The 26,732-nt window shown below is 50.5% G+C and overlaps 1 protein-coding gene across 1 annotated transcript in view; it reads left to right on the forward strand.

The window, feature by feature from the left end:
* Positions 1-14,563: 14,563 nt before the first annotated feature.
* The window catches only part of PAX8 (paired box 8), a 58,268-nt gene continuing 46,099 nt past the window's right edge, over positions 14,564-26,732 (forward strand). The window contains exons 1-2 of the mRNA XM_082642787.1: positions 14,564-14,617; positions 14,953-15,060. Coding sequence (XP_082498913.1) covers positions 15,036-15,060 — 25 coding nt within the window. The 5' untranslated portion in view covers positions 14,564-14,617; positions 14,953-15,035. The remainder of the gene's footprint in view (positions 14,618-14,952; positions 15,061-26,732) is intronic.

Consider the following 26,732-nt stretch of genomic DNA (forward strand, 5'->3'; position numbering starts at 1 on the left):
CCCTCCCTCCTCCCTCTCCAAACCGAAGAGCGGGCGGCATCACCTTGCCGCCTTAGGGCAAGGCCTGGGCGCCTGGAGAAGGAGAGGGGTTTTCTGTCCTGTGCAATAGTTCTGACTTAGTGCCGCTGGCCCAGCACCCTAGGACCAAACTTTCAGACTCCAGTCAAAATTGTCTGGAGGAAATAATTGGCCCCAAGTGACCAAGCAAGTGAAAAATAGAGTCAGGCTCCCAGGACTGCCAGTGTCAGGGCCATTCTGCTGCCAGCTGGAAATCCCAAGTAGCCATGAGGTCGAGAGTAGCATCTAGGGGAGCCTTTTAGAGCCCACACTATTTCAACATCTTCATCATCATCATCCTTAAAAATTTGCTTGTAAACCCTGGGCCGTATGCTTTTCTTATCTCATTTAATCCTCACACAGCCATGTAGGTGTTCTAATTATCCCCATCTCAGCCACTGAGACCCCCAGAGGGCTAAATCACATGTGTAAACCCTACAGTTGGTGGCAGGGCAGAGCCTCCAAGACTAACCAACTCCAAAGTTCAAGGTCTCAGGCCCTTTTCTTTAGGGGTGAGGGAAACCGAGAACAGTGGACATGGCACACACACAGTACCTTGCGCAGCACCTGCCACATAGTTTGTGCTCCCAGAGTAGGAGCTCAAAAATTGCAATGTTCTTCGTGCCCAGACCTCCCTTCACGTGGCAGGGGAGTATGTGCTCCCCTGAGGATGATTCTGGAGAGCCAGGACATGGGATGCAGAAATCACCTGCTGGGCCCTAAGAGCCAGGGTTATGGGCAAGGGTATCTCGAGTACCTGGGTCCCAGCCTCTAGACCAACATCCTTCCTGCAAAAGTAAGATGGAGGGGCTTCCCTGGTGGCGCAGTGGTTGAGAGTCCGCCTGCCGATGCAGGGGACACGGGTTCGTGCCCCGGTCCGGGAAGATCCCACATGCCGCGGAGCGGCTGGGCCCGTGAGCCATGGCCGCTGAGCCTGTGCGTCCGGAGCCTGTGCTCCGCAATGGGAGAGGCCACAACAGTGAGAGGCCCGCGTACCGCAAAAAAAAAAAAGTAAGATGGAGAAGGGTAAATGCTGGTTACTGTCTCTCCCTCTCTCTTTGTGCAAAGGGAGGATTAGATCCTCTCTGTGCTGAGGATTAGAACAAAGCCGAACTGGGATCTCTAAACACATCACGAATACCTGGAACCCAAGGTGGCCTGGATGACTTCAAGCTCCTTGATTCAGATTCACCTCTTTTTTGCACTCACTATGTACCAGGCACTCGAGCATCTTACAGTGCACTAAGCAAAGGAATATTCCTTATTCACCTGCCTGTTAAAATTGAATTTGCTGTGGCCACCAAGCTGAATGCTACCTCATCATGCCCTCTCCCTTAGAATCACTTATAGTGAAAAACATAAATGGCCTGAGCAGGTTGGGATCCCTTAGTCACTAAATGCCTGTGAAATAAAACCTGACAGTGAGTTTTGCCCGAGTGTCACCACGGTCCAAAGCCCTGTAGGACCGCTCACTCCTAGAAGGACAGTAACAGACACAGTCTTGTTGTGCAGGCCAATATTTTACAGATCTCGTTTCACGATCATCTGCAACCATGTATGATAGGCATTATCATCCCCATTTCATAGATGAGGAAACTAAGGCTCAGAGAGGTTAAGTAGCTTGCCCAAGCCTACTCAGCTTGAAAGTAGGAAACATGGACTGTCCCCCCTGACAGCTCAGTCTAACTCCCCAGAAACCCACCCCTCCAAGCTCTCTCTGAGCTTAGCAGACTTCACCCAGAGTTCAGTAGCCCCAAATCCTTGTCCAGTGACCTGCTGAGGATCAGTTCTGTGAAGGAAGATCTTTCTCCAGGAGGGGACTTCTTGGGAATTCCTGGACACAGTCACAACAGGAGGAACATCTACGGATTTCCTAAAAAATCAAAGTTAGTGATAACAGTCGTTCGCACCCAAAGCAAATGCTGGAGGACAATGGTTAATGCCAAAGTGACCCCAAGAGTCAAACAGTAATGGTCTTGTCGATGTCTGCCACTCCTTGTGGGGCCTAAAGCCAAAGTGGGCTTGTTGCTTCCTTCTCCCTGGATCTCAGAGGAAGCCGGAGTAAGTGGGTCTCACAGAAAAGACCCCTCCTTCCCTAGGACCATTGGGACAACACCCTCCCCAGTTCAGGCCCCTGTAAATTAGGACCCCCAAAAGGTTCTGGCAGTGGTGGAATGGGGTGTGGTGGCTTGGCAGGGGGACCTGCATGTTTAGCACAATAACCTGGTAGTGTGGCTTGTTCCAACCCAGCAGTGCTCACATGGGCACATGTCCCCTAGGCAGGAGGTGCTCTGTCCTTGCCCAGAGATCTGGAGCCCTCGATGGAGGAACTGAATGCCAAAGAGGAGGAAGGGGGTCTGGCTGACTCCCACTGCCCCTGGGATAGGGGGGCAAGGAAGTCACTCCCTGTATGCCTCCCACTGACCCTGGCCAGGACCTGAGCCCAACTCCCACCCAGATTCTACTCAGGGGACCTAAAGCTGCCAGGAACAAAGAAGAGAGAGGCAGGCAGCATTCCCACGGAAAAAGTTAAGAGCTACTGAGTTTCTGCTTCCACCACTAATTGCCAGGAGCCAATGAGGGGCATGCACAGCTGAGACTTTTGTCCAGAGTTCGTCCTGTTAGCTGCTGTGTGTCCAATGCCCAGAATCACACTGTCACAATGAGGTCACTGTGTTATCCCTGCCGCTCATATATATGCCCATCAAATACCCACACTAACACAAATGTTTACTGAGTTCCTCCTGTGTGCCAGGCACTGTTCTAGGTCCAGAGGACACCAAAGCAAGAAAAATGGATGGGAACCCCCTGTCTTCATGCCTGTTACCTGCTCCTGGGGGAAGCCAGGTGATAAACAAATGAATAAGTGACATACATACTATGTCAGATGGCGGAGAGAAACAAAGCAGAGTAACAAGGATAAAGAGTCAGAGGAGAGGCTTGCCGTAGGGGGACTGGATATAGGTTCACTGAGAAGGTGATTTGAGCCAGACTTGGAGGTGAGGCGGCAAGCCCCAGGCTCACCGGGGAAGGAACAGCAACGGAGAAGTCCAGAGTGAGGGCCAGCCTGGCGTAGGTGGAGCAAGCAAAGAGATCAGTGTGGATGCAGCAGAACAAAAGAGGGGAAGAGAGGAGACCTATGAGGGAAGTGATGGGCTGGCAGGTGCCAACAGAGTAGGGCTTTAGAGGACACTTAGGAATTTTGTCATTTTCTCTGGGGAAGCTGGGGAGCCACTGAATGTGAACTGGAATATATTAGAATCTCATACATATATATGTATATAATATGTAGCAATATATATTATATAGAGCAATATAGACCATATAATATGTATGATACATAGTATTGTATGTTGTTATGTAGTAGCTACACAGAGCAATAGGTAGGTATTAAACGAGATCATGGATAAGGTAGCATTTATTCACTGCAAAGAGTTGTATCAGGACTTCCTCACCTTCTGAGATGGCCCACACTCTGTCTGTGGAATGTGTTTCTCTCTAAATAAATCCACTTCCTACCTATCGCTTTGTCTCTCACTGAATTCTTTCTGCGATGAGACATCAAGAACCTGAGCTTCATTAAGTCCTGAGACCAGGTGTGTGATCTCAGTTGGAAGACTGTGGGTTTGGGCCGGGTTCAAGTCCCAGTCAGGGTTTTGGCCAGGTTTGAGTCCCGGCTCTGTGGGTTTGAGCCCCAATCTGGGTTTAGGCTGGGTTCAAAAAAAAAAAAAGAGTTGTATTAGTCTGTACTATTATTAAAACTGCTAGGGTTTCAAAGTGCTTCAATGTACACGGGTTCACAAGAGCCAGTCAATGAGATTAGCAAGGAAGATGTCCTTAAGCACTTTGTATTGAAAATGAGAAAACACGGTATAGAGATATTGAGTGTTTTTCACTCAGGACACATCTCCAGGAGATACTCCTCTGCACTGGTACTTGAAAGCCAGTACACTTTCCACCTCCCCTTAGTCCTTCTTTATAGAGCTGGGGACACCAAGGCCCAGATAAACCGAGTGACCTCCCCAAAGTCCCACAGCCTTGGTCCCAAGTCTGGGACCCTAAGCTCCTGACTCTCAGCCAGTCCTCTTTTGTTACTGTCCTACATAGAGGCAGGTACCCCTTGTGTAACTTTCCACCCCCTCCTTTGTCGTGGTCACTGTTTCTTTGTCACTCAGCCACAGGGGTGCTATCTGCGTCCAGATCAGGGTGGGATTTGAAATCCAAAATCCTGGGCAACTTTACGCGCATGCCTCCTCCCCAGCTCATCAATGACAGCCTGGGTCCTGGACCAACATCTCCGTTCTCTCTTGTCTGATCTGTCATCAGACAGAAACGTCCCCTTGGCCATTGGGAGGTTTCAAGGTGAGAAGAGCCAGATCTGCCTGCACTTCGGGGGACCCAAGGTCTGAGCCCTCCAGAAAACATAGGAAGATAGGATAGGACTAGCACTTATATTCAATCTGGTCTTCACAGGGCTGCAACTCATCACCGCCAGGCTAAATATGAAACTGAGAGTCCACAGGTGACCATGACAATATTTCCACCACCCCATTCCCATCATAGCTTCTCTCCACCCTGACCGCTCCCATTAGCCCACAGGGAATTATGGTACCACAGCCTGCCCGAGCCTGCAGCCTGGCCTCCTCCAACCCATTCTCACCCTGCACCAGGAAGAGCTTTCCAGAACACGAGTCAGGCCACTCCTCCCCCCCCACCCCGCCCCCGCTAAAATCCCTTTAGACACGCCCCTTTGCTTTTTAGGATAAAGTCCCGCAGTCCTTAACATGACTAAGGACTCCTGTGATCCAACCATGCACACTTCCCAGTCCCATCTCTCAGCCCTCACCATACCTGTGTGCACACACACCCCCCTTATTATTCCACTGTATTTCTCACTACAGTGAATTCGGTTCCCTAGCTGTGCCTGCCCCATCTCCCCTCTTGCCCCCAGCCTCCAGACCTTCACACGTGTTATTTTTTTTTCTGCTCATGCCAGAATATTCTACGTCCTCCCTTTCCTCTGTTTGCCTGGCTGGTTCTGCCTCTCCCTTCAGGGCTCTGCTAGAGGTCCCTTCTGAACAGCCAAGACTCTGTGAGGTGCCCTCGCCTCCTGCTCTCCACCCCAACCCCATGACAGCAGGGAGCACACCTCCCTGCAGAACCTGTCTACTTGTTCCCTGAAGACATGATTCTTGTTTTGGTCACCACTGTGTTCCCAGGCCCTGGCCTTGTGCTCAGCACTTAATAGATGTTCAATAAATATTTGTACAACTAAATACATGAAGAGGAAGTGAGGGTGAGGTGCGGGGTGGGGAGGCAAGGAAGGAAGAAGACAAGGGAAAGAGGGAGGGAAAGAGAAAGGGCTCTCCTGGTGAAGTCATCCAGGTGTTATATTCAGCATCATAATTGCTTCAAATTCATCATCCCTCACATTTCTTAACAGTTTACAAATCACTTTCATACAACCCTGCTGATAGGATGTGAATATTATATGGATTGTTTACTAAGTATGAGAACCTGAGAATCAGAGTGGGTGAGTGACTTTCCCTCCATCACACAGCTCAGAGCAGGACTGTATCATAACCTCAGGTCTCTCACAGCTCCTCAGGCTCCAGAATGGAGAGGCCGAGTCCCAAGCATGGAAGTCCAGCTCTCTCTTGAACCTTGAAGGAGAGACTATAACACGAAACTCAGTCATCCAATTTGACCTGTGAAGGTGGCCTTGGGATCCCAGGGGGCTAAAAACCACCCTCTCTTTATTCCCTTATTAGTCTGAGGCAGTCCAGAATGCCCTCAGGATGAAGAACATTCCCCAGTCAGGATGCCCACCCAGAGCTTCTGTACACTGTGGTCACTGCCCCTGGATCAGGAAACTTCACAGGCACTTTCCTACTCTGCCCATCCTGCCTACCTTCCCTCTTGAAAGGGACATTCAAGAGTCATTGGGCTTCCCTGGTGGCGCAGTGGTTGAGAGTCCACCTGCCGATGCAGGGGACATGGGTTCGTGCCCCGGTCCGGGAGGATCCCACATGCTGTGGAGCGGCTGGGCCCGTGAGCCATGGCCGCTGAGCCTGCGCGTCCGGAGCCTGTGCTCCGCAACGGGAGAGGCCACAGCAGTGAGAGGCCCGCAAAAAACAAAAAAAAGAGTCATGAAAAGAGAAGCCAGACTAGGCTTGAGGGAAGCCAATTAGTTCATCCTTATTTTAAAGGTGCCCACCCAGTGCTCCCACAATCCCATTTCTCATTTTCAATTTCTCCAGGAAACTATCCACGTATGTGCACAAAGAGTTCATCGCAGAACAGTTTTGATATAACAAAGCAGATGAGAGAGAAATATCCATCAAAAGGAGGATAGTTGCTTGGACTCTATCCCCTTCACAGTTTGGGCTCTGATGGAGAAGTTTAAAAGGACAAGGTAGAGCTATATGTCTTGAAATGCAAAGATGTTCCAGACATTGCTGGGTGAATAAAAGCAACTTGCAGAGCGCAGCTTACTTCCGGTATTTGATACTATGCATCTTAAAACACACGCTCCCCCCAAACAGCAGTCATATTTCTATAGTTACAGACATAAGGTATGAATAGAAAAGGTCTGGAAGAACAAATATTGAATAGATAACAGGGTTACCTCGGGCTAAGGGTTGCAAGAAGGGAGACATTTATCATTATTGTTTATTTATGATTTATTACGTGTATAAGCTAAAAGTAAAATAAATAAAAACAAAGAAAACTAGAGAAGATTCTGGCCTCTCAATGAATCAGAAAAGTGGCAGTTAGCTCAGACATCTCCCCACTGGGAAGCTGAGGCCCATGCCTGCCCCTCCAGGAGTGAGGTCTTATGTTCTGGGCGCCACCCTCGGAGCCAAGGGAACAGTGTCTGGGAGGAGAGTTCTCAGGCTAAATAACTCGGCAGCCCCTTCAGGGAACAGAGCTGGTCTGGTCCATGTGGGCAGTCTCAGGGACCCTGGGGTAAGTGCACACCCACAGATGGGGGTGGAAAGGGATGAAGCAGCTCACAAGTGCCTGGGCATCCTGTGCTCTGATTGTCCCAGGAACCAGCAAGTTCAATTCTTCTCCCCAGTGCCCTCACCCCACTGTCCTTTGGAATCTTTCGGTGTCTCCTGGTGTCCTGAGTATGGTGACAGTGACACCACCCCAAGGTCCATGAGCAACACTCTCTATCACCTGTATTGTGACTCGTTTTTTGGGTTTCGGCTGTACCACTCAGCATGAGGGATCTTAGTTCCAAGACCAGGGATGGAATCTGCACCCCCTGCAGTGGAAGTGCAGAGTCTTAACCACTGAACTGCCAGGGAAGTCCCTGTGACTAGTTTTATTTCCAGTCACTAACCATTTCTGAGCATTCATTGTGCTCCAAGCGCTCTGTCTGACCTAAACATCACAACATAATAGAAGAGAAATACCATTATTAGTCTCACTGCTCAGACTCAGAAACTTCTGCTCAGAGAAGGTGGGTACTCAGCACAAGTTCACACAGCCCGTGCAGGACTGTGCCAGGATTCCAGCGTTGAGCGTCAGATTCCCAGCCCCACAGAGAATGGTGACTCCTACCCTTTCTCTGCATTGTGGAGGGGTAGGTGCCAGGATTCAAGTGGCAAAAGATCCTTCCCCAGGACTCTGGGCTCTATCCTCCAGAGTGAGCTTGAGGGAAGTGATTCTACTTGGAAAACTGAAGTCTCAGAGCAACAGGATGACTGTCTGTAAAGAGATCAGGAATGTGGATGAAGCGAACAGAAATTATCAGGCCCACAGAGCACGCCCTGAGGTTTAAAACGAGCAGTTTAGGACAAAGAAAAGGAAATGCTACCTTATGTAAAGATGATGTACCTAAAAATGGAAAGAAGTTTTTAAGAAGTTTCAGAAAAGGTATAGGTTTTTTTTAAAAATTGTGATATAGTTGATTTACAATGTTGTGTTAGTTTCAGGTGTACAGCAAAGTGAATCTGTTATACATATACATATATCCACCTTTTAAAGATTCTTTTCCCATATAGGCCATTACAGAGTATTGAGTAGGGTTCCCTGTGCTATACAGTAGGTCCTTATTAGTTATCTATTTTATATATAGAAGTGTGTATATGCCAATCCCCATCTTCCAGTTTATCCCTCCCCCCTTTTACACCCCAGCCCCCAGTAACCATAAGTTTATTTTCTACATCTGTAACTCAATTTCTCTTTTGTAGATAAGTTCCTGAGGATCTAATGTAAAACATGGTGACTATAGTTGATAATACTGTATTATATCATTGAAAGTCACTAAGAGAGTAGAACTTAAACATCCTCACCAAAATAAACAAACGAATAAATGAGATGATGTGTGTGTTAATTAACTAGATGATGGGAATCCTTTCACAATGTGTGCGTATATCAAATTACCACAAAGCACACCTTAAACATCTAACAATTTTATTTGTCAATTATACCTCAATACAGCTGAAAAAAACAGAAGAAAAAAAAGGAAAATGTATAGGTGGATGATGAACTTTTTTTTTGTAACATCTTTATTAGAGTATAATTGCTTTACAGTGTTGTGTTAGTTTCTGCTGTATAACAAAGTGAATCAGCTATACATATACATATATCCCTATATCCCCTCCCTCTTTTTTTTTTTATTAGTTTCTGCTTTATAACAAAGATGTGTTCTGTGTCTGTGCTCTGCCAAGTGAGTGAGCATACAGTCACTGTGACTCCCACCTTGGTTTTTTTTTTCATTCTTTCATTTACCTGGCCTGTCCGTGGGCCTCGGAAGGATAAATCTCATTACTAGATGCCAAGTTTCCTAATAAGCCACTGGTGGCCCCCAAAACTGACAAACAAGACACTTTTTCTAGTTTGTTCCCTAGTTTGTTCCAATAGCTTTCTTGGAGGTATTACAGCTGTCGTGCCTGTAATCAGCCCGTGGGGGAGTAGAGAGGATGCTGGCACAGGTCTTAGAGGAGTCCAAGCTCCCATCCTAGCTCTACTGCCCAGCCACAGGGTGACCCAGAGCAGCCCCTATGCCCATGTTGCCTCAAAACTCAATTTCACTGGGTGTTGTGGAGAATAAATGGGGTTATACGTAAGGCACTCGACAGTTCCTGGCATTTAGTAATACTTAGTAAATAATAGTAGAGGTAGCTGTTGTTCTTAGAAGGAGACACTGTGCTTAGAGTTCCCTCAACCTGACGGTGTGTCTACCCTCTCATGGGGACCAAGGGTGGCCACACCACTACGACACTGGAGCATGGAGACCAAAACAGGGGACCAAAGCCCTGCTCCTCCAAACACAGGGAAGGCAGGGGCTGTAGGGTCTGCGGGAGAATGAAAGAGGTCTAAATGGGAGGAGAGTTTTGAAGGCGGCCAAGGCCTAAAGCATGGCAAGTCGCCCAGGATTATTCAGCTCAGAATGCGGGCAGCCTTCCAGGGGGCAGGCAGTGAAGGTTGGGGGCAAGAAGCAGGTTAGAGCTCTCAAGTCTTCTCTATCCCTCCGCTTCTCCCCTCTCCCCCGACCCTACCACCAGGGTCTCTGGTGCTTTCATCAGGGCCCTGGACACTGCCAGGCTCTGATCTGTGATTTGTGCCAACAGCAGGAACCTCTGGCCTTCCAAGGCCACAGAGAACAAAGCCAACCCTGAGTCTGATGCAAAGCCCAGGACCTGGGTTTTTTCCTTGGCGCCTCCCCAAGAACAGCTGTCAGGATGGCAGCCCACTCCAGCACCCTGGCGCGTTGGCCTGAGAGGATTCTTGTGTCCTGACCCCCGCTGCTCTGGGCTGGACTCAGGGGCCCGGCCAAGGGGAGGGCATTCCTGCCTGGTGAGCTGCTCTTTTCACTTGGGGCAGGAAAGTTTTCTGGCCATGGTAGTCCGACCTCACCCTGGCCACTCCCTGGGATCCAGAACCTTCCTTCCTGACGGGATGTGGGGTAGGTGCTGGGGAGTGAGGGAACTAGGCTGGGGTGAGCAGAATTTCCAACATTAAGGCCAGGTCTGGGTCTCTAGTGCTTATTTGGACATCGAGTCAGCCACCTACCAGCTGGGTAACCTCAGATCTGGTACTCACTTTTCCTGGGGCTCAGTCTTCTCATCTGCAAAATGGGTTGCCAAGGGGCCTAGGTCATTATTTGTAACTTTAAAAAAACTATTCAAAAAGAAAAAACAGTTGACCTGTGTTATCCCCTCTACACATTGCTCCTTTCCTCTCCTTCTGTTACCTTTCTCTCTGCTTCCCCAGTGGGGTTCTTTCTTACTCCAACCTGAAAATACCACGTCCCCCACAGCAGCCCAGGTGGCAGCCACCAGGGGCTTTGGGGTGGGCAAAGATCTCCAGAGACCTGTGCCCAGGACACATCTCCAACCCCAAAAGCAACTGGACAGATGCCACGGGTGGCTTTTTCCAAACTGCTTTCCACTTTCCTTTCACCTGCCAGGACCTGTATTTCTATTTCTGTGTTTTGAAAGCCTGGGGGTGGGGGGAGGAGCGTGGGGTAATTAATGATTGATTCTCTGACACAGCCGCCAGGAGGCCTCAGGGCAGGCTGTCGGCCATTTCCTGAGGTGTGGGACTGGGTAGGAATCCCGTGTGGCTGGGGCACAACTGGACAGGTCTGTCGGGGGAGAGGGTGGTGCCCTGAGCACTTCTGCCTTCGGCAGATGGTGAAGTCAGGGGGTCCGAAGCTCTGCCCCGGCGCTGGCCCTCCCCCTCTGCCATTGGTTCTGCTCCCCTCTTTCTGGGCCAGGGACTATTCATCGCCCCCCTCACAGACACCCCTGCCCCACAGAAGCTCCCACACCCACCCTGCACCCAACACACGAGCACACGCTCACTGACCCTTTCCTTCTCAACGGCTCACCTGTCCATCACCCAGCAGTCACACAGCTGTTTGAAGAACTCACGGTGCTGCTGGGAAAGGATTAAAGGAACCAACATCTACAACAAAATTTTAGAGGAGTGTTACCTCTACCCTTCTTGGAAGTATCGCCCTGCCTTTGTTGTCTAATAATAATTAACTTTTGTACAGAGCTGCAGTTTTCAAAGGGCTTTTACCATCATAATTCTATTCACCGTCACAACAAGGCTATGAGGTGGGTCTCACCCTCCCCACTCCTCACTCACACCCACATCCTACAGAAGAGGAAACTGAGGCTCAGAGAAAGGGAATGGTCCCATTTCACACAGCCAGGGCTGAAACGCTTGCCTTCTAACTCAGAGTAGAGAGCTGCTGTTTCCTCCCCAAAGGATGCACTTTAGTCCCGGGACTGTTTACCATGTAGGGGAAGGTGACATGGCAGGTAAGCAGGGGGCAGGGATCTCCCCCAAGGCTGTTGGGGGCAGGGATCTCCCCCAGGGCTGGCCTCTGGGCAGTTAGCAGAGAGAAACTTCTGAGACTTTATATCAAAGGGGTGGAAGAGGTCCTGGGATACAGGGAGGTGAGGGGGAAAGAGAGGCCCCTGAAGCAAGCAGAGGGTCAAGGGCCTGATCCAGAAGGAGGCAGGATTCCACCTGCCAGTTAAACACCCAGCCCAGAGACAGTGTAAACTCTGGCTGCTTATTAAAAGACCCCAAACCCCTTCCTTCCCAGCTCTATCAGCTAACATGACCAACTCATGCTGGTTTCCCTGGGACAGTTCCGTATTTTAACACCCAAAATCCCACATCTAGGGAACGCCCTCAGTCTCAACCCTAACAAACCCTACCACCAGTCTGGTGGATTTCAGCTGAACTGTGGAAAGAAAAACCATCTTTTGAAGCTTCAGTGGATCAACTTAGAATTTAAAAATCACAGAATACTCAGTGGGGTTAGGCAGCTACCTGAGATGTATATTAAACTCTTTGAATGTTGAACTGCAAGGTAATTCATTTCTACGAAGAAACACTTAGATCTGTGGCCAGATCTGTCAAATTTTTAAAGGAAACCAGAGTTACTCTCTCTTCTCGATTTATTTTCATACTGGCAATGAATTAAATATTCTTGGAAAAACACTGAGTTTAAAAAATCATAACTGGCTTTAAATCACAGGTTGCCAGGTGATAGTCTCAGCGTGAAAGGCTTACGGACATCAAATCCGAGAAGAAGGCTGAGAAGGTGTTTTAGTTTTTAAAGCATGTCCTCAATTTCCCATTGCTCTGAGTGTCATAGTCAGGATGCTAAATTTATTTGGAAAGTTTAATTACATCAAAGGAAGGCTTGACATGTTTATGCTTAACTAAAAGGATCATGAATTTTTCTTGTTTGCAAAAAAACAGTGATAAAAGGCATTTTTTAAAAATTATATATATATATATATAATTATATATGTATCATTTCAACCTCTACATTTGCAAAGGGTTGGGATACTGGTTAATAACCTTTCTCTTGGCCTTAGTTGAAAATAATTAGGTCCTATTCCAATCCCACTGTAATTAGAAAGCAGGACCAGACCAAGAGGCAGTGGAGCGCCCTGTGTTCTTACTGCTTGTTGGCTTGTTGGCTTTGGAAGAACTTCTCTGTGGAGCCTCCTACTGGCCGCCAGCTGTCACCTGCAGTCCGGGGTGTGTGGATGTGTTTTTTGCATATTACGTTTTCATACTAAAATGAATTTTTAAAAAATGAACTCACAATTGGGACCTGACTGTTTTGATAACTTGCTGTTTTTGTCCTTTGAGAAGTTTTGCTAAACACGGGTGGGGGGGAGGGAGGAGGGGACCTTGTTTTGTTGAACAGGAGGAAAGCATTGGCAAGAACCATGCAGAAGTTTTCAAGGTTCTGGGTACCTGTCAGCCCCTCAGCTTGGGCAGACGCTCTGAGGTTTGCAGAACTGTTTGGATGAGGGCTTGTCAGGCTCACCCTGGAGCATTGTCTCTGAAGTGGGAGGGCAGCCTGGGTGGACAGTCTCTGCGTGGCCTCCGCACTCCACCGCTCCCCTACAGACAACAGGGCAGGCACCAGAGCAGCAAACTGGCCTCTGGGGTCCGTGGGACCTACACCAAGGCCCACTTTCATCCCAGCACCTTTCTTCCCTCTCTCTCTGGGGTGCGGCCGGGAGGTCTGACCAGAGAAGTGGAATATCTGGACATTTTGAAACCACAGAGTGATTCTAAATAACAAGTTTTGAGACGCATTTAAAACAATAAAGCGCAGATTGTTTTTTGTTTACAGCCACGTATGGGGTGGAGGATTCATTTTGGAACATACATAGTCTTTTGCTTTTCACAGAATCATTAATTTCTGCTAAATCGAGAAACTAGCGAGGCTGGGTGGGAGGAGGAAGTGGATTAACCTGAAAGAGAGAGCTTTTTTTTTTAATTAAGAAAAATTGTGTGTGTTCACACCCCCACGCACACATCCCTCTGAATCTCCCCAGTTGCCTCTGTGCCATCCCTTCCCTCTCACGCCGGCAGCTCTAAGCCTCTGTACCCCAGAGCTGTCCCCCGCCAAGGCCAGGAGCATCACTGTCCTCCCAGATATAACCCTGAGTCCAGAGCACAGCCTGAGACTGGGGAGCACCCAGGCCTTGCCCCACCGGCCTGCTGGCGCTGCAGGACATTTGTTTGCCCACACAATCTTCCCTGTACCCGCTTCCCCCGACAGAAGAGAAGACCTGTGGGGAAGGAGGGGGACAGATTTCACCCCCTCTAAGGGCTTCTCATTCCCACCCCAAGGGAGTCCTTCTTATCCACACCCAGGCCCACACGGCCCCAAGGCTGCTGATTCCTGCAGACAAGGCAGGGTTCAGCTCATCCTGTCCCTTTCTAATACCCTTCCACGTTGAGTTGAAATCTAGGCCCTCATGGCCCGTCCTCTGGACTCTTTTCCCAAGTTCAAAATCCTCAGGGAGCAAGCAAGGAGGCTGGCGGCTGCGTGTTTAGAAGGAGAAAGGTGTTCCCGTGGAGTAGGTTAGGTGGACCATTTTCATTAACTTAACAATGTGAGGTGTGGATCCTGGCTGGTGTGGAAGGAATGGGTTCAGGGGCTGTTGAGGATTTTGCCCTGGAAGAGGTCCACACCAGTGGTGAGAAGGTTAGACCATCTTGCCTCCCGCCCTGAGAACAGGCATCTACCTTAAGAACCAGGCATATGAAACAAAGTTCCCTCCCACAAAAGAAAAGGTGATCCCCTGAGCAGACTAGGGGTGAGAGGAGGGGACGCAGGGTGCAGAGAGGTGGCGTGTCTCTCACTTCTGGTGTCACTGACCCCGGGGGGGACCCAGAGACCCTCATCCTCAGGCCCCGAGGCCTCCAGCGCCCACTCCTCAGATCTTTCCAGGCCTGCTGAGTTAGGGCCCAGCTACCTCCCTCTCCTCTCTCCACTGGAAACAGAAGCTCCAGCGAATGTTTCTAACTCCTGAGTCCACTCAGCCATGTCCCCCTTGCAAAATCCTCCCCTTCCTGCACCCCCCTGCACCCAGCCAGCCAATCCGCGGCCTTCGAGCCTCTCCAGACCCATCTCTCCGGGCCCTGGCGGGATAAAACCGGTCGGCGATGCCGGGTGGATGGGAACAAACTTCGGAAGGAGAGAGGCGCGGGGCCCAGGGCATCCTCGCGGGCGGACCCGGGCAGTGAAGGCCTGTGGCTGGCCGGCCAGGTAGGCCTCCCAGGGGTTGACTGGGAGAAAGGGGTGATTCGAGAAGGGAGAGGGTCCCAGGAAGCCCGGTAGCCTTTTTTCTCTCGAGTTAAACTGGCTAAGGCCGGGGCGGCAAATGTAGAGGGCACCGGGCTGGGGTTTGGGGCTGCTCAGAGGATGCCAACGCCGGATCCTCCAGCCGGGCGCATGTGTTAGGCTGGGCTGAGGTTGGCCACACTTCACCTAAAAATCCTGCGACTCCTGCCTCGCGATGAGAGCCTCAGGGGTAGGGCCTGGCGAGGAGGTCTAAGGCAGCGGGCAGGGAGTCTCATGCCCCTGCCCCTGGGTCTGTGCAGGGCAGCGGCGTGGCGGTGGGCGCAGCGGGGACCTGCGTGAGGAAGCCCTGAGCCCTCGGCGGGCTGCGAGTGACTCCCCGGCGATGCCTCACAACTCCATCAGATCGGGTAAGGACGCGGAGTGGCCGGGACCCCCGAGCCTTCGCGTCGCCGTGCGTCCGTGCGTACGCTCAGGTCGGTGGGGCTGGGGAGCGCAGGCTCGCGGCTCGCTGGACCCCGTGCGTGGGGGGCGCAGCTGGGGACGCCTCCGGCCTGGCTCTGCGTGGCTGCCGTCTCGCCGCTCTCCGGCCCTGAGATCCCTCCCGGCCCTGCGGAGCTGCCCTCCTCAGGCCTGGGTTTCTGCGGGCCACCCGGAGCGGCGAGAACCTCTCCGTGGGGCCAGCGGGGTGTCCTTCGCGCCCCAGCCGCGTCTTGCCCGGCCCATGAGAGTGGGCATCCTTCCTGCACGCTCTCAGGCCCTGCGCCGCGGCCGTGCAGGACTTGCAGCTCCCCTGCCCACGACCTCTAAGCCCTCGTCCCCGGGTGCGCGCAGCTCTTGCCCGTGGCTCCCGGGCGGGACCGTGAGCCCAGCGCACCTCTCCAGCCAAACGGAAAGGAGCCCGCGGTCCGGGGCCTGGGAGCCGAGAGCGCACTGCGGGGCTCTCGGACTCCTCTTTGCCCAGCACCAGGCAGGCGGGGACCCGCGATCGGGGCGTCCGGCCTGCGAGGACTAAGCCCCCCACGGGCCGAACTCCCCTCCCCACCGGCGCCCGGGCCCAGGCCCTTCAAAAGCGCTCAGGGTGTCCCTGGACACGACTCCCGCTCTCTCCCACCTCCTGGCCCAGGCCGGGGTGGTCTGTGCCAGGAAACAGCCGCAGGGTCGGGACCGGGCGACGCGGTGGGCGCGGCCGACCAGGCGCTCAGCAAGTGTGGACAGCGGGCAGAGGCGCGGCCTGGCCCGCGGTGATGGATGGAGCTGGGCCGGCCGCGGGGAAGGCGATTTATGGGGCCAGGGCGCAGCGCTATCGATTTGGGCCGGTGGAGTGAGAGGAAATCAATATTTCAGATGAATTCTCGGCGAATATGAAGTCCCGCTCGGCAAACGGGACATTTGTTATAATAAGGAGGGTCGGATCGGGCGCGGCGCGCGGCTGAGATCTCAATTTAGCCCAGAACGCCGCGGGTCCGAGCTGCGCCCGCGCTGCTTCGGGTCTGGGGGCCGAGGCTCCACGGGCAGAGGCGCAGGCACCCCCCCCCCCCCCCCGGCGAGCCGGTAGGTTTCTCCTTCGGGTTCGCTCTACCACCGGAGACGGAGTCAGCAGCACGCTCCCTCCCCACCCCGGTGCCCCTAGGAGACTGGGGCCACCGCAGTCCTGGCCGCCCTCTGCGGGCGCCGGGCCTCCAGGGGCGCGGAGTGGAGACCTCACAGCCCTTCCCCGGGAGCGGTGGGATCGACGATCCAGGGGACCGAGGGGAGCGCCTGGCACCCCTTACCCCGCCCCCACCCCCGCCTGGGCCCCACTCAAGCTCCTTGACCACATTTTGAGGCCAGGACCAGGTTTTAGTCCCTTAGTCTTTAGCCAAACGGGGGTATAACGAGAGACGTCAATCCCCTCGCCTCGGGATCATCAGGTCGGTCTCCGAGGCCGAGCGCACAGCGCCAGGTGCCAGATCCCACGCCAGGCTGGGTCCCGCCGCTTCTGCTGGGCTCTGGGTTCCTTTCTCACCCCCAAGCCCCAACCAACCCCCGACCTTCCCCTGACCTTTCTAGCGGTGATAGGAGTGGGTGCTCCCGGACCTCGAATTTACCGTGCTGGACCAGACCCTTTCCTCTATGTCGCTGCTCGAGAAATAAGACGATGTCACGGCCCCTTGGGTTGGCTTGATTTTGTTTTCGCTACCGATTTTCATTACAGAAGCACTCGTTAGAATAAAAGGAAAGAAAGAAGGAAAGAAAAAGGACACAATTATTTGTACTTTATTTTAAATCAGCAACAGACCCAGATGAGGAGACACAGTTTTTCCATTAGCTCTGAGGCAATTCGCCCTTGGGTTTGGGGAGGGAGCCGTCCACCCCTGGCAGGGCCTGGGACAGAGGTAATTTTCTGTCTAGAGGAGCCAGAGGAGCTTCTTCTATCTTCTCCCCAAAACAAATTAAAAAAAAAAAATCTGAGGCAGAGGGAGGATGAGACTTTCTCCTTTAATTTAATGCTAATGAAACAGAAGAAAATTGCCTAAAACACAGCTCAAAATCTTCAAGACTGTCCCCTGTTTCTTTTCTAAATCCTCTCTAGGCAAACCTGAAGGAGAGACCCTCTGTCTTTCTAATCCGTTGACACCATTGCCTATATTTAGAGCTAAATTCATAAGCTGAGCCCTCCTGTTTTTATAAGCCCATTTCTCTTGTAGGTCTTAGGGACTTCCCTCTTTTCCCCAGGCACTTCCATTTCTGAGTTCGGCTTTGCCTGGGCCTTGCCTGGAGAGCGGCCCTTGAAGCTTCCCCTGGAGCAGAATCCGGGGCGAAGGCGGCCGCGGGCCTTTTTTCGCGGGAGCGAGGCCATGCGCACCGTTTCCAAAAATCCGAGATGCCCGAGAAAAGTTTTGCGCGGCCTCTGCCTCCTAGGCCGCTTTGGCTCACCCTCTGCGGCTCGCTCTCGGCTGATCTTGCTTCGCAGAGAGCTCTTTAAAGCAAGAAAAAATATATATATATTTAATATTATATATATATTATATATATATATATTTTTTTTTTTTCTGGAGGGATGTGGAGAGCGAAGAGTGAATGATTCTGACCTGCCGGTGGTCAGCAATAAAATGGTCTATAAAATCTACTGGGAATTTTGTAGCATCAGGGAACAAAGATCCTCTAAAGCAAGAACGTTTTTTTAAATAGTCAGAGATGCACGAGAAAAGCCACATAAATATTAAAATGTAAACAATACTGTATCCACGAAGAAGAGAGTTTAGTAAAAAGCAAGCAGGTTGTCATTAAAAGTTATGCGCAATAACTTCCGAGAAGCCCTCTCCCTCAGCTCCTGAAACTAGGTTATTCAAGGAGTCAAAGGAGACTTTAGATCAAGGAGGAGCCTATCTCTAACTTCCTTAAATCACAGATGTAAAAGCCCTGTTCCCTCCTCTTGGTTTTAAAAAGGGGCAAAGGGAGCCAAAGATCTATTTTCTGCCCAGGTTTCTTGCCTGGGTTGAAAATAAGGTCTCAGGATGAAAAACAGTCTTGAGGAACTTGAGGACCATAAAGAGGTATTGGGGTTCCTCAATTCATCTTTGTTTCAAGATGGTCCGTCCTCCCACCCTCCTCAATACAAGTTAATTAGGAGATAATTTAGCTACCTTGTGAATTAGTTTTAAGATAAGTATCTTTTCAAGCTTTGTCACTTTAATTGCCCTACTGATTGATAAGAAGTAATTATTTCTAATTGACACTTTTTGATGTTTATTGGAAGCATTTATTTGGGACATTTTGGGGGCGGAAGGAAAGTTAATTAATTTTATCCGTCTGTACCCGAAAGGATTCTACTTAATTTTGCTGAAGAGGACAAAGGAATTGTAGGAAAACAACACAAAAATCAATCTCGGAATTTTAATTATTAAGAGATATTTTGGTTCAAAGGAAAGCATCTACTATTATAATAACATGTCAAAACTTTCTATTTATGACCTCAACTCTCGAATTTTAATGTGGCACATGTTTTATGGGTATGCATTTTCCCAGGGATATACTCCTGATCCCTTTATATGCTGACTTCATTTTGGAGGTTACTCAGCTTTGTAATTAATTTTTGTGAATAGTGAGATCAGTAGAACTCAGTACACTCAGAATAAATGCCATCCCTTTTTTGTTAAGAGCTAACTGTAAGAAAGATTTACTAACAGTCATCCTTGTTCTGTAATTATTGATAGAGTTGGGTATAAAGGTGAAACTTTACTTACAGTGACATGCCTTTTCATACCTAAACCTCAAACCTTGGAGTAAACAGTTTAATCATTCACATCCTCCAGAATGTGTTACCGTGAAAGAGAAAGAAGGGGAAGACTAAAGGGAAAAAGAAAGACACTGAAAGGAGGCCGTGGGGGAGGGGAGGAGAGAGGGCAAGAAGGTGGCTGGAGAGAAAAAAATGAAAGAACTTATTTCAGAAATGACGGTAGCCAGGTGCATGGCAACTTTGCCATTCATTATAAGGAAATCAAAATGCTACCTCAAAACATGTCCTTTGGAATGCGATCTCAAGCCACCCCTAACCATCACTGGAACCCCCCAATTTTCTATGCATAAAAATGGCAGGATCTTTGGGGACCAGCTGGTCTGGATTTGGGGTATCTAGATGTCAAAGTTTGGATTTGGTGTCCGTGAAAAGGAAGCAAGAAAATACACATTGTCCGCTGGCGGCTTAAAAAGAGATTCAAGTGTTGTTTATTTTTATTGTTCAAGCCCCTGTGATCTTCATTCCTAGTTGTGTACCCACAAGTCTTTTCGTGGATTGACTTGTGACTCACTGACATAGGAAAACATTTCCACATTAACCCAAAGTGGAGACACACGCTCCCGCACACCCATGCTCCCGCACACCCATGCACGCCTGACATCAGAGCGGCGCCATCGGACAGGACGCTCTCCTGTGCCCGTTTCTTCAGCCAGTGACTGTTTCCATCATTTATGTATAAAATCTTGTCTGCTTTTAATGATGTTTCTCCCAGACTACGTGGAGCTGCAAGAATGAGGAAACATTTTAAATGAAAAAGAAATTTAAGACGTACAAACAGCAGATAATATCGCATACCAACCTCACTATTAGTGAAACTGAAAAAAATATATAAATAATGTGAAAAAAAAAAAAACCCAGCGAGGGAGAGTTTAGTAATGGAAAATTCCCCCACAATTAAATGAAACAGTAATTTAGTGGAGATATGCCTGGATGAATTAGCATTTATTAATTGGTTCTCCTAAAAACAATTTGTGTGTGTGTTTGGGGGGGGAGTGTTTAAAGTATGGATTTTTTCATGGGAAAAGTTCCTCAAATATTCATATCGAATTATGTAGCGATCTCAGTCTATTTTGTGAAAAATCCCCATTCTCTCACTGGCGAATTTCACCTGCACACGGGGAGTGCGGGGGTAAGGGAGAGGAACCCCCCTTTAGATCAAAAGAAGGAAGCTGGTTCCCTCTTCTCTTGGGACATTTCCAGGCGTGAAACCAGTTGGCAGAGGCGGCTATGCTTAGGAACATCCAAACCGGGTCCTGAGGAGGCTCCCAGGTGACCCGTCTCCTCTGGGACACAACTGACGGAGGCAGAGGAAGCTGCTTTGTGGCTGTGCCCCTCCCCACCCCAGCTTGCTCCAGCATCCTTTGCCAGCTCAGGCAGGAACTGCAGTTTGTAATCTCAGCAAGGAGCTTGCTAGGGTTGACTGGTGCGGGGATGTGTTTACTTTCTCTCGCCACAGTTGGTCTGTCTTCAGTTCGAAGCATTTTAAAGCCGCTCCATTTATCAATCCGAGAGGTGCCGACTTCTCAGTTGCGTTGAGAAAGCTTTGAGCTCCGAGGTTCTGAGTACACTAAGATCCAAAAGATAAAAGACACAATTTCGTTGAAGAAGAAGAAGAAGAAAAAAAAAGATGATCTTAAAAGGAGAGGGCAGGGGACTGTGCCCCCATTTCAGATGGCAGTTTGCTTTTGTTTTAGTTGAGACTTGAGGAAAGACGGAGTTACTAGCCCCCAGGAGCCCGCACTCCCTTCAGACGTAGATCTTGGGGGTATAATGCACTCTCTAAAAAGAAGAGAATGCAGTCTCAAGTCAGAGCTCTTTGGGGGAGTGATTCTTTCTGGAGCACCTTTGCCCAGGTTCTTTTGGAGACGGGGCTAAAAGACAGTCTGCTTAGGAAGTGTGTACAATGCCTGCTCCCAGCAGAAGTGCTAGGTGTTTCTCTTTGGGGGAAAGAGGACAAAGAAATCCAGTCCAAGGGTCTCCTGGTTCCTGAAAACTTCACCCTCCCAGGCCAATCCCAGTTTCTCCAGTCCACAGTCAGTGACCCTGGGATAGAGTTTCTGGGTCAGGATAGAGTGGGCAGGGGTATCCACCCTTCCTTATGTATCTGCGGTCGTGGCACTTTTAAGTAGATCTTTGACCATTTGTAATTATGTCCTGAGGTCCAGAGTTAGGGCTGACACGCCTGTTCGGGTTTCTGAAAACCCCTCCAGACCTCTCCCTTGGCCAGGTGGCCCAGATGAGCACATGTCTCGTACCTGGACTATGGATCAGAAAAATCTTCATGGGAACGTTTCTATTTTAAACCCACAATTCATGTCACTGAGTCTGGGCTTTCCCTTGACTGGGGCTCCTTCCCCAGAAAGAACAAAGGGCCGGGGTGGAACCCAGCGTCTCCTTGCTGAGGCATGTCCAAGATGAAGGGGAGGGAAGTTCAGGAGTCCCCCAGGGATATACGGGTGCTGTTTCTGTGTTAATGCCTGAGGATCCTCCCATGGTCCCGAATGCCATATAAAATGCCAAGGATTGCCAAGGCTCAGCACAGGCAGCCCACAGCCACTCCAGCTCTGCTCATGCCACGTTCATATCCAAAGACAGAGACCCAATACACAAAGTGCTGGGCACACCCTGGCACTTAGTGAGCCCTCGGTAAATGGAAGCTCTGATTTTTATCTCCAAGGGCTATTACAGGTATGGGATTCTGCTGGGAGAGGGCACATCCACTGTCTCATTTAATTCTCAGGAGTCTACCAGGCAGGTTTGTTATGGACGTTTTTACAGCAGAGGAGAGAACGGATGCTCAGTGAGCCTGATCTGACTCCAGCGCCCCCCTTCCCAAAGTCCAGCTCATCAAAACTCCCTGCAGCACTAGATGGGTTCACGCTTGCAGCTCCATTGGGAACTTGGGCCGGCATCCTTGGTGAGGGGGCTCAAGGGCTCCTACCGATAGCAACAGGTAGGGCCTTCGGTCTGTCAGCTTGGTTTCTTCATCAGTGTCCCTAAGGCTCCAGCTCAATGAAAACAGGCTGTCTCAGTCTTCCCATCTGCAAAATGGGAGCAGTGGTCCCTATCTGGTGTCCCTCCTGGAGGTCCTGTGAGGTGGAAGGAGATGGTCAGCCACTAGAAAAGGCAGAGAGAGGGAGCTTTCTTTCAACACATCCCCCCAGGCTGCTGTGTTTCCACCTGCACCCCAAAAAAAACAGTTACCCACAGGCACCTCAATAAATTGTAAGCCAGCGGGTATACTATACTCCCTTGGTATCTCCAAACCACACTGGGCCTCCCTGACTGGGTACATTTCAGAGACTTTGGAGTTAGTGGGTGTGATGGAAACAGCTCCAGAGTTACTGGGAAGACCCGCCCGTGAAGTCAGGGGCTGTCCCCAGGTGCCCCATCCACAGGCAGCCAGTGGGGAGCATTTCCCCAAGTTTAGGTTCATTCCCTCTGCTGCTTCCTGGGGGTCCCTCTCACTCAGGGGTTCAAAATCAAGTCGTCGGCTCCTTTGGCGCCTCGGCTGAGGTTCCACTTGTACCAGTACCTGGAAAGGGGGTAAATTTTCATGTTGCCTCTTTAGGCTGTGGACAGTCGCCCCCCAGCTCCTGGCTGGTTGCATTTCTTGGATGCAAACCCATCTTTGATTTAAGCGGAGAAAGAGATGGAGAGAGGAAGACCACTTTTTCCCTCCCTTCTTTTTGAACTGTTCTTTCTTCTCCTGTCCTCAGCCCCAGTGCTCATCCGTGTTCTCTTCTGCACTTGTTTCCCTAAGTGGCCTTGGAGTGACCTGAGTCATTAGTGCTAATTAGTCCACTGCGACTGTATTGTTGCTGTCAGACCAGCACAGCAGAGGAGTCGGGAGCTGGTTGGGTGATGCATTTAAGAGAAGCAGCTTAATCTACCGTCATCGTGTGAACTGCGTGTTTGCCCACTTGTATGTGTTGCGTTTGATTCCTCAGCTTCTCTGGGAGAACTATTATTCCTGGGATCAACTCAGGGGCAGCCGTGAGGCATCAAGGGGGCGAGAGACTTTTGAAGCCACTGTGAAGCCAGGCCCTGCGGCCACCTCTCCACCTCTGCAGGCGGCAGGAGGGGCTACGCCTCAGAGGCTTTGCCTGCGAACCAGACCTTGCTGCTTTCTCCCTGTGTGACGTTAGGCGAGTCAGCTGTCTCTCTGGGCTTGAGTTTCCTCTGCATAAAACACGGGGATATTGCAGGGTTTCTAGGAGATACTGAAAGTGAAACCAGTATCCTCCCCTGGCACATAGCAGCTGCTCAAGAATTTTTCCCTGCTCCAGAACAGGGGTCCCTAGGGAGGAGGATCTCCCAAAATCCTCCAGCACAGATGTCCAAACCTTACACTGTCTCAGTATTTCCTCTGAAACTCTCCATTAGGAGCTTGAAAACCAGCATCAAAATTTGGCTCCAGTTAAGATTTAGGACAGACCTTTTAATATTCCACCCGGATAAAATAATAGGCTTAAAACCTAGGGGTGTTGGATTCAATGAAAGAATTCATGGGAAGTGCTGACTCAGAGCCCTGGGGCTATGATCACCTGCTACGCCAGCCCAGTCTGGAAAAGGATTCCTTATTCCATTTTACCAGAAAACCCAATCCCAGGGGAAACAGTAGGCTCATGATAGAATGGGCTGCCCGTGGACTTTATGTTGGAATCCAGAACATTCTAGGGTTTTGGTAGAATTGGTCTTAGGAAAGATGAGCTGGAGTGGGCATGCATCTATGTTATGTGTGTAGCTGAGACAGGACCACAGGGAGATGTGCCTTGTGTACGGGTTCTTAACTGACACAGAACCATATGTCTATTGAAAAAAAATAAAAATCCACAAATCTTCTGTCTTCTTCCCTCTTGTCTCTCCTTCCTTCCAGCGCCACTCCTACCTCCTGTCTTATATTTTCCAACTCTGTGTAATAATAATCCAGCTTTGGCATGATAGCAAACCCTGGTTGACATTTAAAAGCCTGGCATTAGCTGAGCACCAAATCCCTGCCTCCAGCTCTGTTTTGCTCTTTCCCTTGAACCTGAGATTGTTCTTGATGACTGTCGAAATGGAGGTGGCAGGAATGGGATGATCTCCTGACATGTCCTCGGGTGCCTGGCTGTGACTTCCAATTGGAGGAAGAGGCTGGGAGGGAGGATGCTGGGGCAGGAGAGGAGCTGGAGTCCAGCTGGAATCTGAGGGTGAGCGGTTTCATTCAATTTCACAGACCCTCACGGATGCCACCTGCTGTGTGCAGGGCATCACACCAGTGATGGTGGCATCCACTGCCAGGTTATTCCAGGTAAATGACAGAGGTGAGAGGCGCCTTCTCAGGGCAGGGAGCTGAAGTCTTGTGATTCCCTTTCAAAGGCAGCAGACCCACAGCACCGAGAGGGGAAATAATCAGACAAAACAATTCAGTAACGGGACGAGGACTGCAAACTAACAACCCAGGTGGTGGGAGCACCAAAGGTCACTAATCACCAGCAGCCGCCCTGCCACTACCATGTGGACACCAATAACAGATAAAACTCATCAGGCCTTCTGGAGTCTGGTTGATCCCTGGAGCACTCACTGTTCCAGAAAGGCAGCAGGTGAGGCTGTGTTGGATCAGCCAACTCCACGATGGTCTACACTGGGGCTCCAAATGGCTGGCAAAATGTTGCAGAATTGTAGGTGTAAGTGCCGTGGAGATGTGCTCACTTGGGCCAAGTCAGAACCCTTGCTGGACCCATCCAATGCTTAATCCCCGTGTCTCCAGAGATTTGCAGACTTTATAAGACGTCTCCCTTTAGACAGTGTGACAAGGCCTGTCTATACTATATGTAGTCAGTGATACACTTTCCAAACACTTGAATCCTCATATTAAGAAAGTTATGTTTTCATTTATATGTGGAAGCTAAAAAAAATAAAGCCTTCCAGTCCCCTTGTTCTCTGGTGATATGACAATGCCCCAAAGATCCAGAGCCCTACAAGCCCCTTGTCTCCTGCTGGCCTCAGAGCTGGTTGGACAGGTACCCCTAACTGAGACAGACCTGCCCTGGGGCCTCGGGCTTCACCCTCTTGTGAGTGTCCCCCTCTTCATAGTCTTGCTCGCAGCCACACAGACGCTGCCCTGATTGCTTTGTCACAGTTGCTTTCCTCGGAGCCTGGCTGGGTCGGGTTGGCTGGAAGGCGTCCACCTCTCCGGGAGAGCCCAGGCAGGAGTGCGTCATGCCCCCGTCCACACGGCTCTCTGTCCCCGCCTCCCTGGAAGTCACTCTCTGTCCCGCCGTGTACACGCAACTGCACACAGCGTTGCACACAGCCTTCTATGGTTTGCAGACTGTTCTGTGTGTGTTCATCGGTCTGCCCCGTGTAGATGTTGCCCATCTTGAGGCCCGGGAGCCTCTTCCCCTGCTGGATGGAGGTGGCTGAAGAGGTGGGGCCTTGAGAGTCCAACACATGTGGTTTTGAATTGCCATTCAACCACGTGCACCCGTGTGACCTCAGGAGCCGTTTCCCTCGCTGGTGAAGTGGACCCGTGGTCCCTGGCTCAGCGGGCTGCTGGGAGGCCCGACGGACCTCATGTCTGTGATGCACACGGCCCAGCCATCCTCAGCCCGCCCTGCTCAATGCCACCTCCCCCTAAAACCTTCCTGGATTCCTTTCCTCCTCCCCAAGGTCCCTAGTACTTTATTTTTATGGCATGTCTTGCAGCCTACTTTGTGTAGGAATGTTCATCTCCGTGCCTCTCACCTTCTAGACTTGAGGATCACGTGTCACAGGAGCCTTATAGGTTTCATTACACCAAGTAGTCTACCTAGACCCGGAGTTGTTCAAGGCCAGAAAAGGTGAGGCCCTGACACCACATTTTACCAACAAGGAAACTGAGACCGGGAGAGCTGTGCCTTGCCCCAGACCCCATGAGTATAACCAGGGCTCTCTGAGACAGGGTACTGCCTTTCAGTGGGTGGCACGGGGTAGAGGGAAGGCTGACCCAGGCGGATGAGAAGGGGTCCCTACAGCTGCTGATGGAAATGGCAAAGCCCAGTAAGAACTGCCCAGACACAAGTGCACACACATATACACTCATACACACACTCAAACGTATGCATACACATACACAACACACACTTCCATACACACCAACGTATAGAGATACACTCTCACACATTCACACATACGCACAACCAAGGCTGGGTCAAGGGTGAGGCACAAAGCCACCCAGAGTGCAAAATTTAAGGAGCCCCCCACTCTCGGACTCATTAAGGGGCAGGATAGGCCCTGAAAGTAAGCGCCTCCTTAAATTTTGTACCCTGGCTGCCTGGCTGTCCTCACCCTGGTCTGCATTCTGTGATACACACACCCACCTACCCAGTTACACCCACATTCATACACACGTGGGTGACGTGTAGTCACACACACACACATGCACATGTGCATACAAAACTCACCCTCTCACACACATAAACACACGCGTGTGCACGGAACACTGTCCTTGGTCTGGGGATGATAAAAAAGGCGGCCAAAGAAGTCCATACTCTCAGACACCCCAAGAGACACAGCCATGAAATTATAGGAGCAGCTGATGATCCCGGACTGAGTCCACGACACCGGACATAGTAGCGAAAGCAAGGTCCCAGAGATCCGGGGCACCTGCTCTGTCTTGGGAATCAACTGTAGTCGGTCTAGCATGGGGTCACTGACTTGTGACCTCCCTGTTCTTGAAACCTATGGTTTGAGGTCTGGGCAGAGAAACTCCCTGTCCAGCCATGACTCCTGCAGACCCCCAACTTAAGTTATGGGACGTCGGTAGCCATGGGGCCC

Source organism: Mesoplodon mirus (assembly GCF_964341445.2).
Source record: "Mesoplodon mirus genome assembly, chromosome: 14".
In the NCBI taxonomy this organism is placed as follows: Eukaryota; Metazoa; Chordata; class Mammalia; order Artiodactyla; family Ziphiidae; genus Mesoplodon; species Mesoplodon mirus.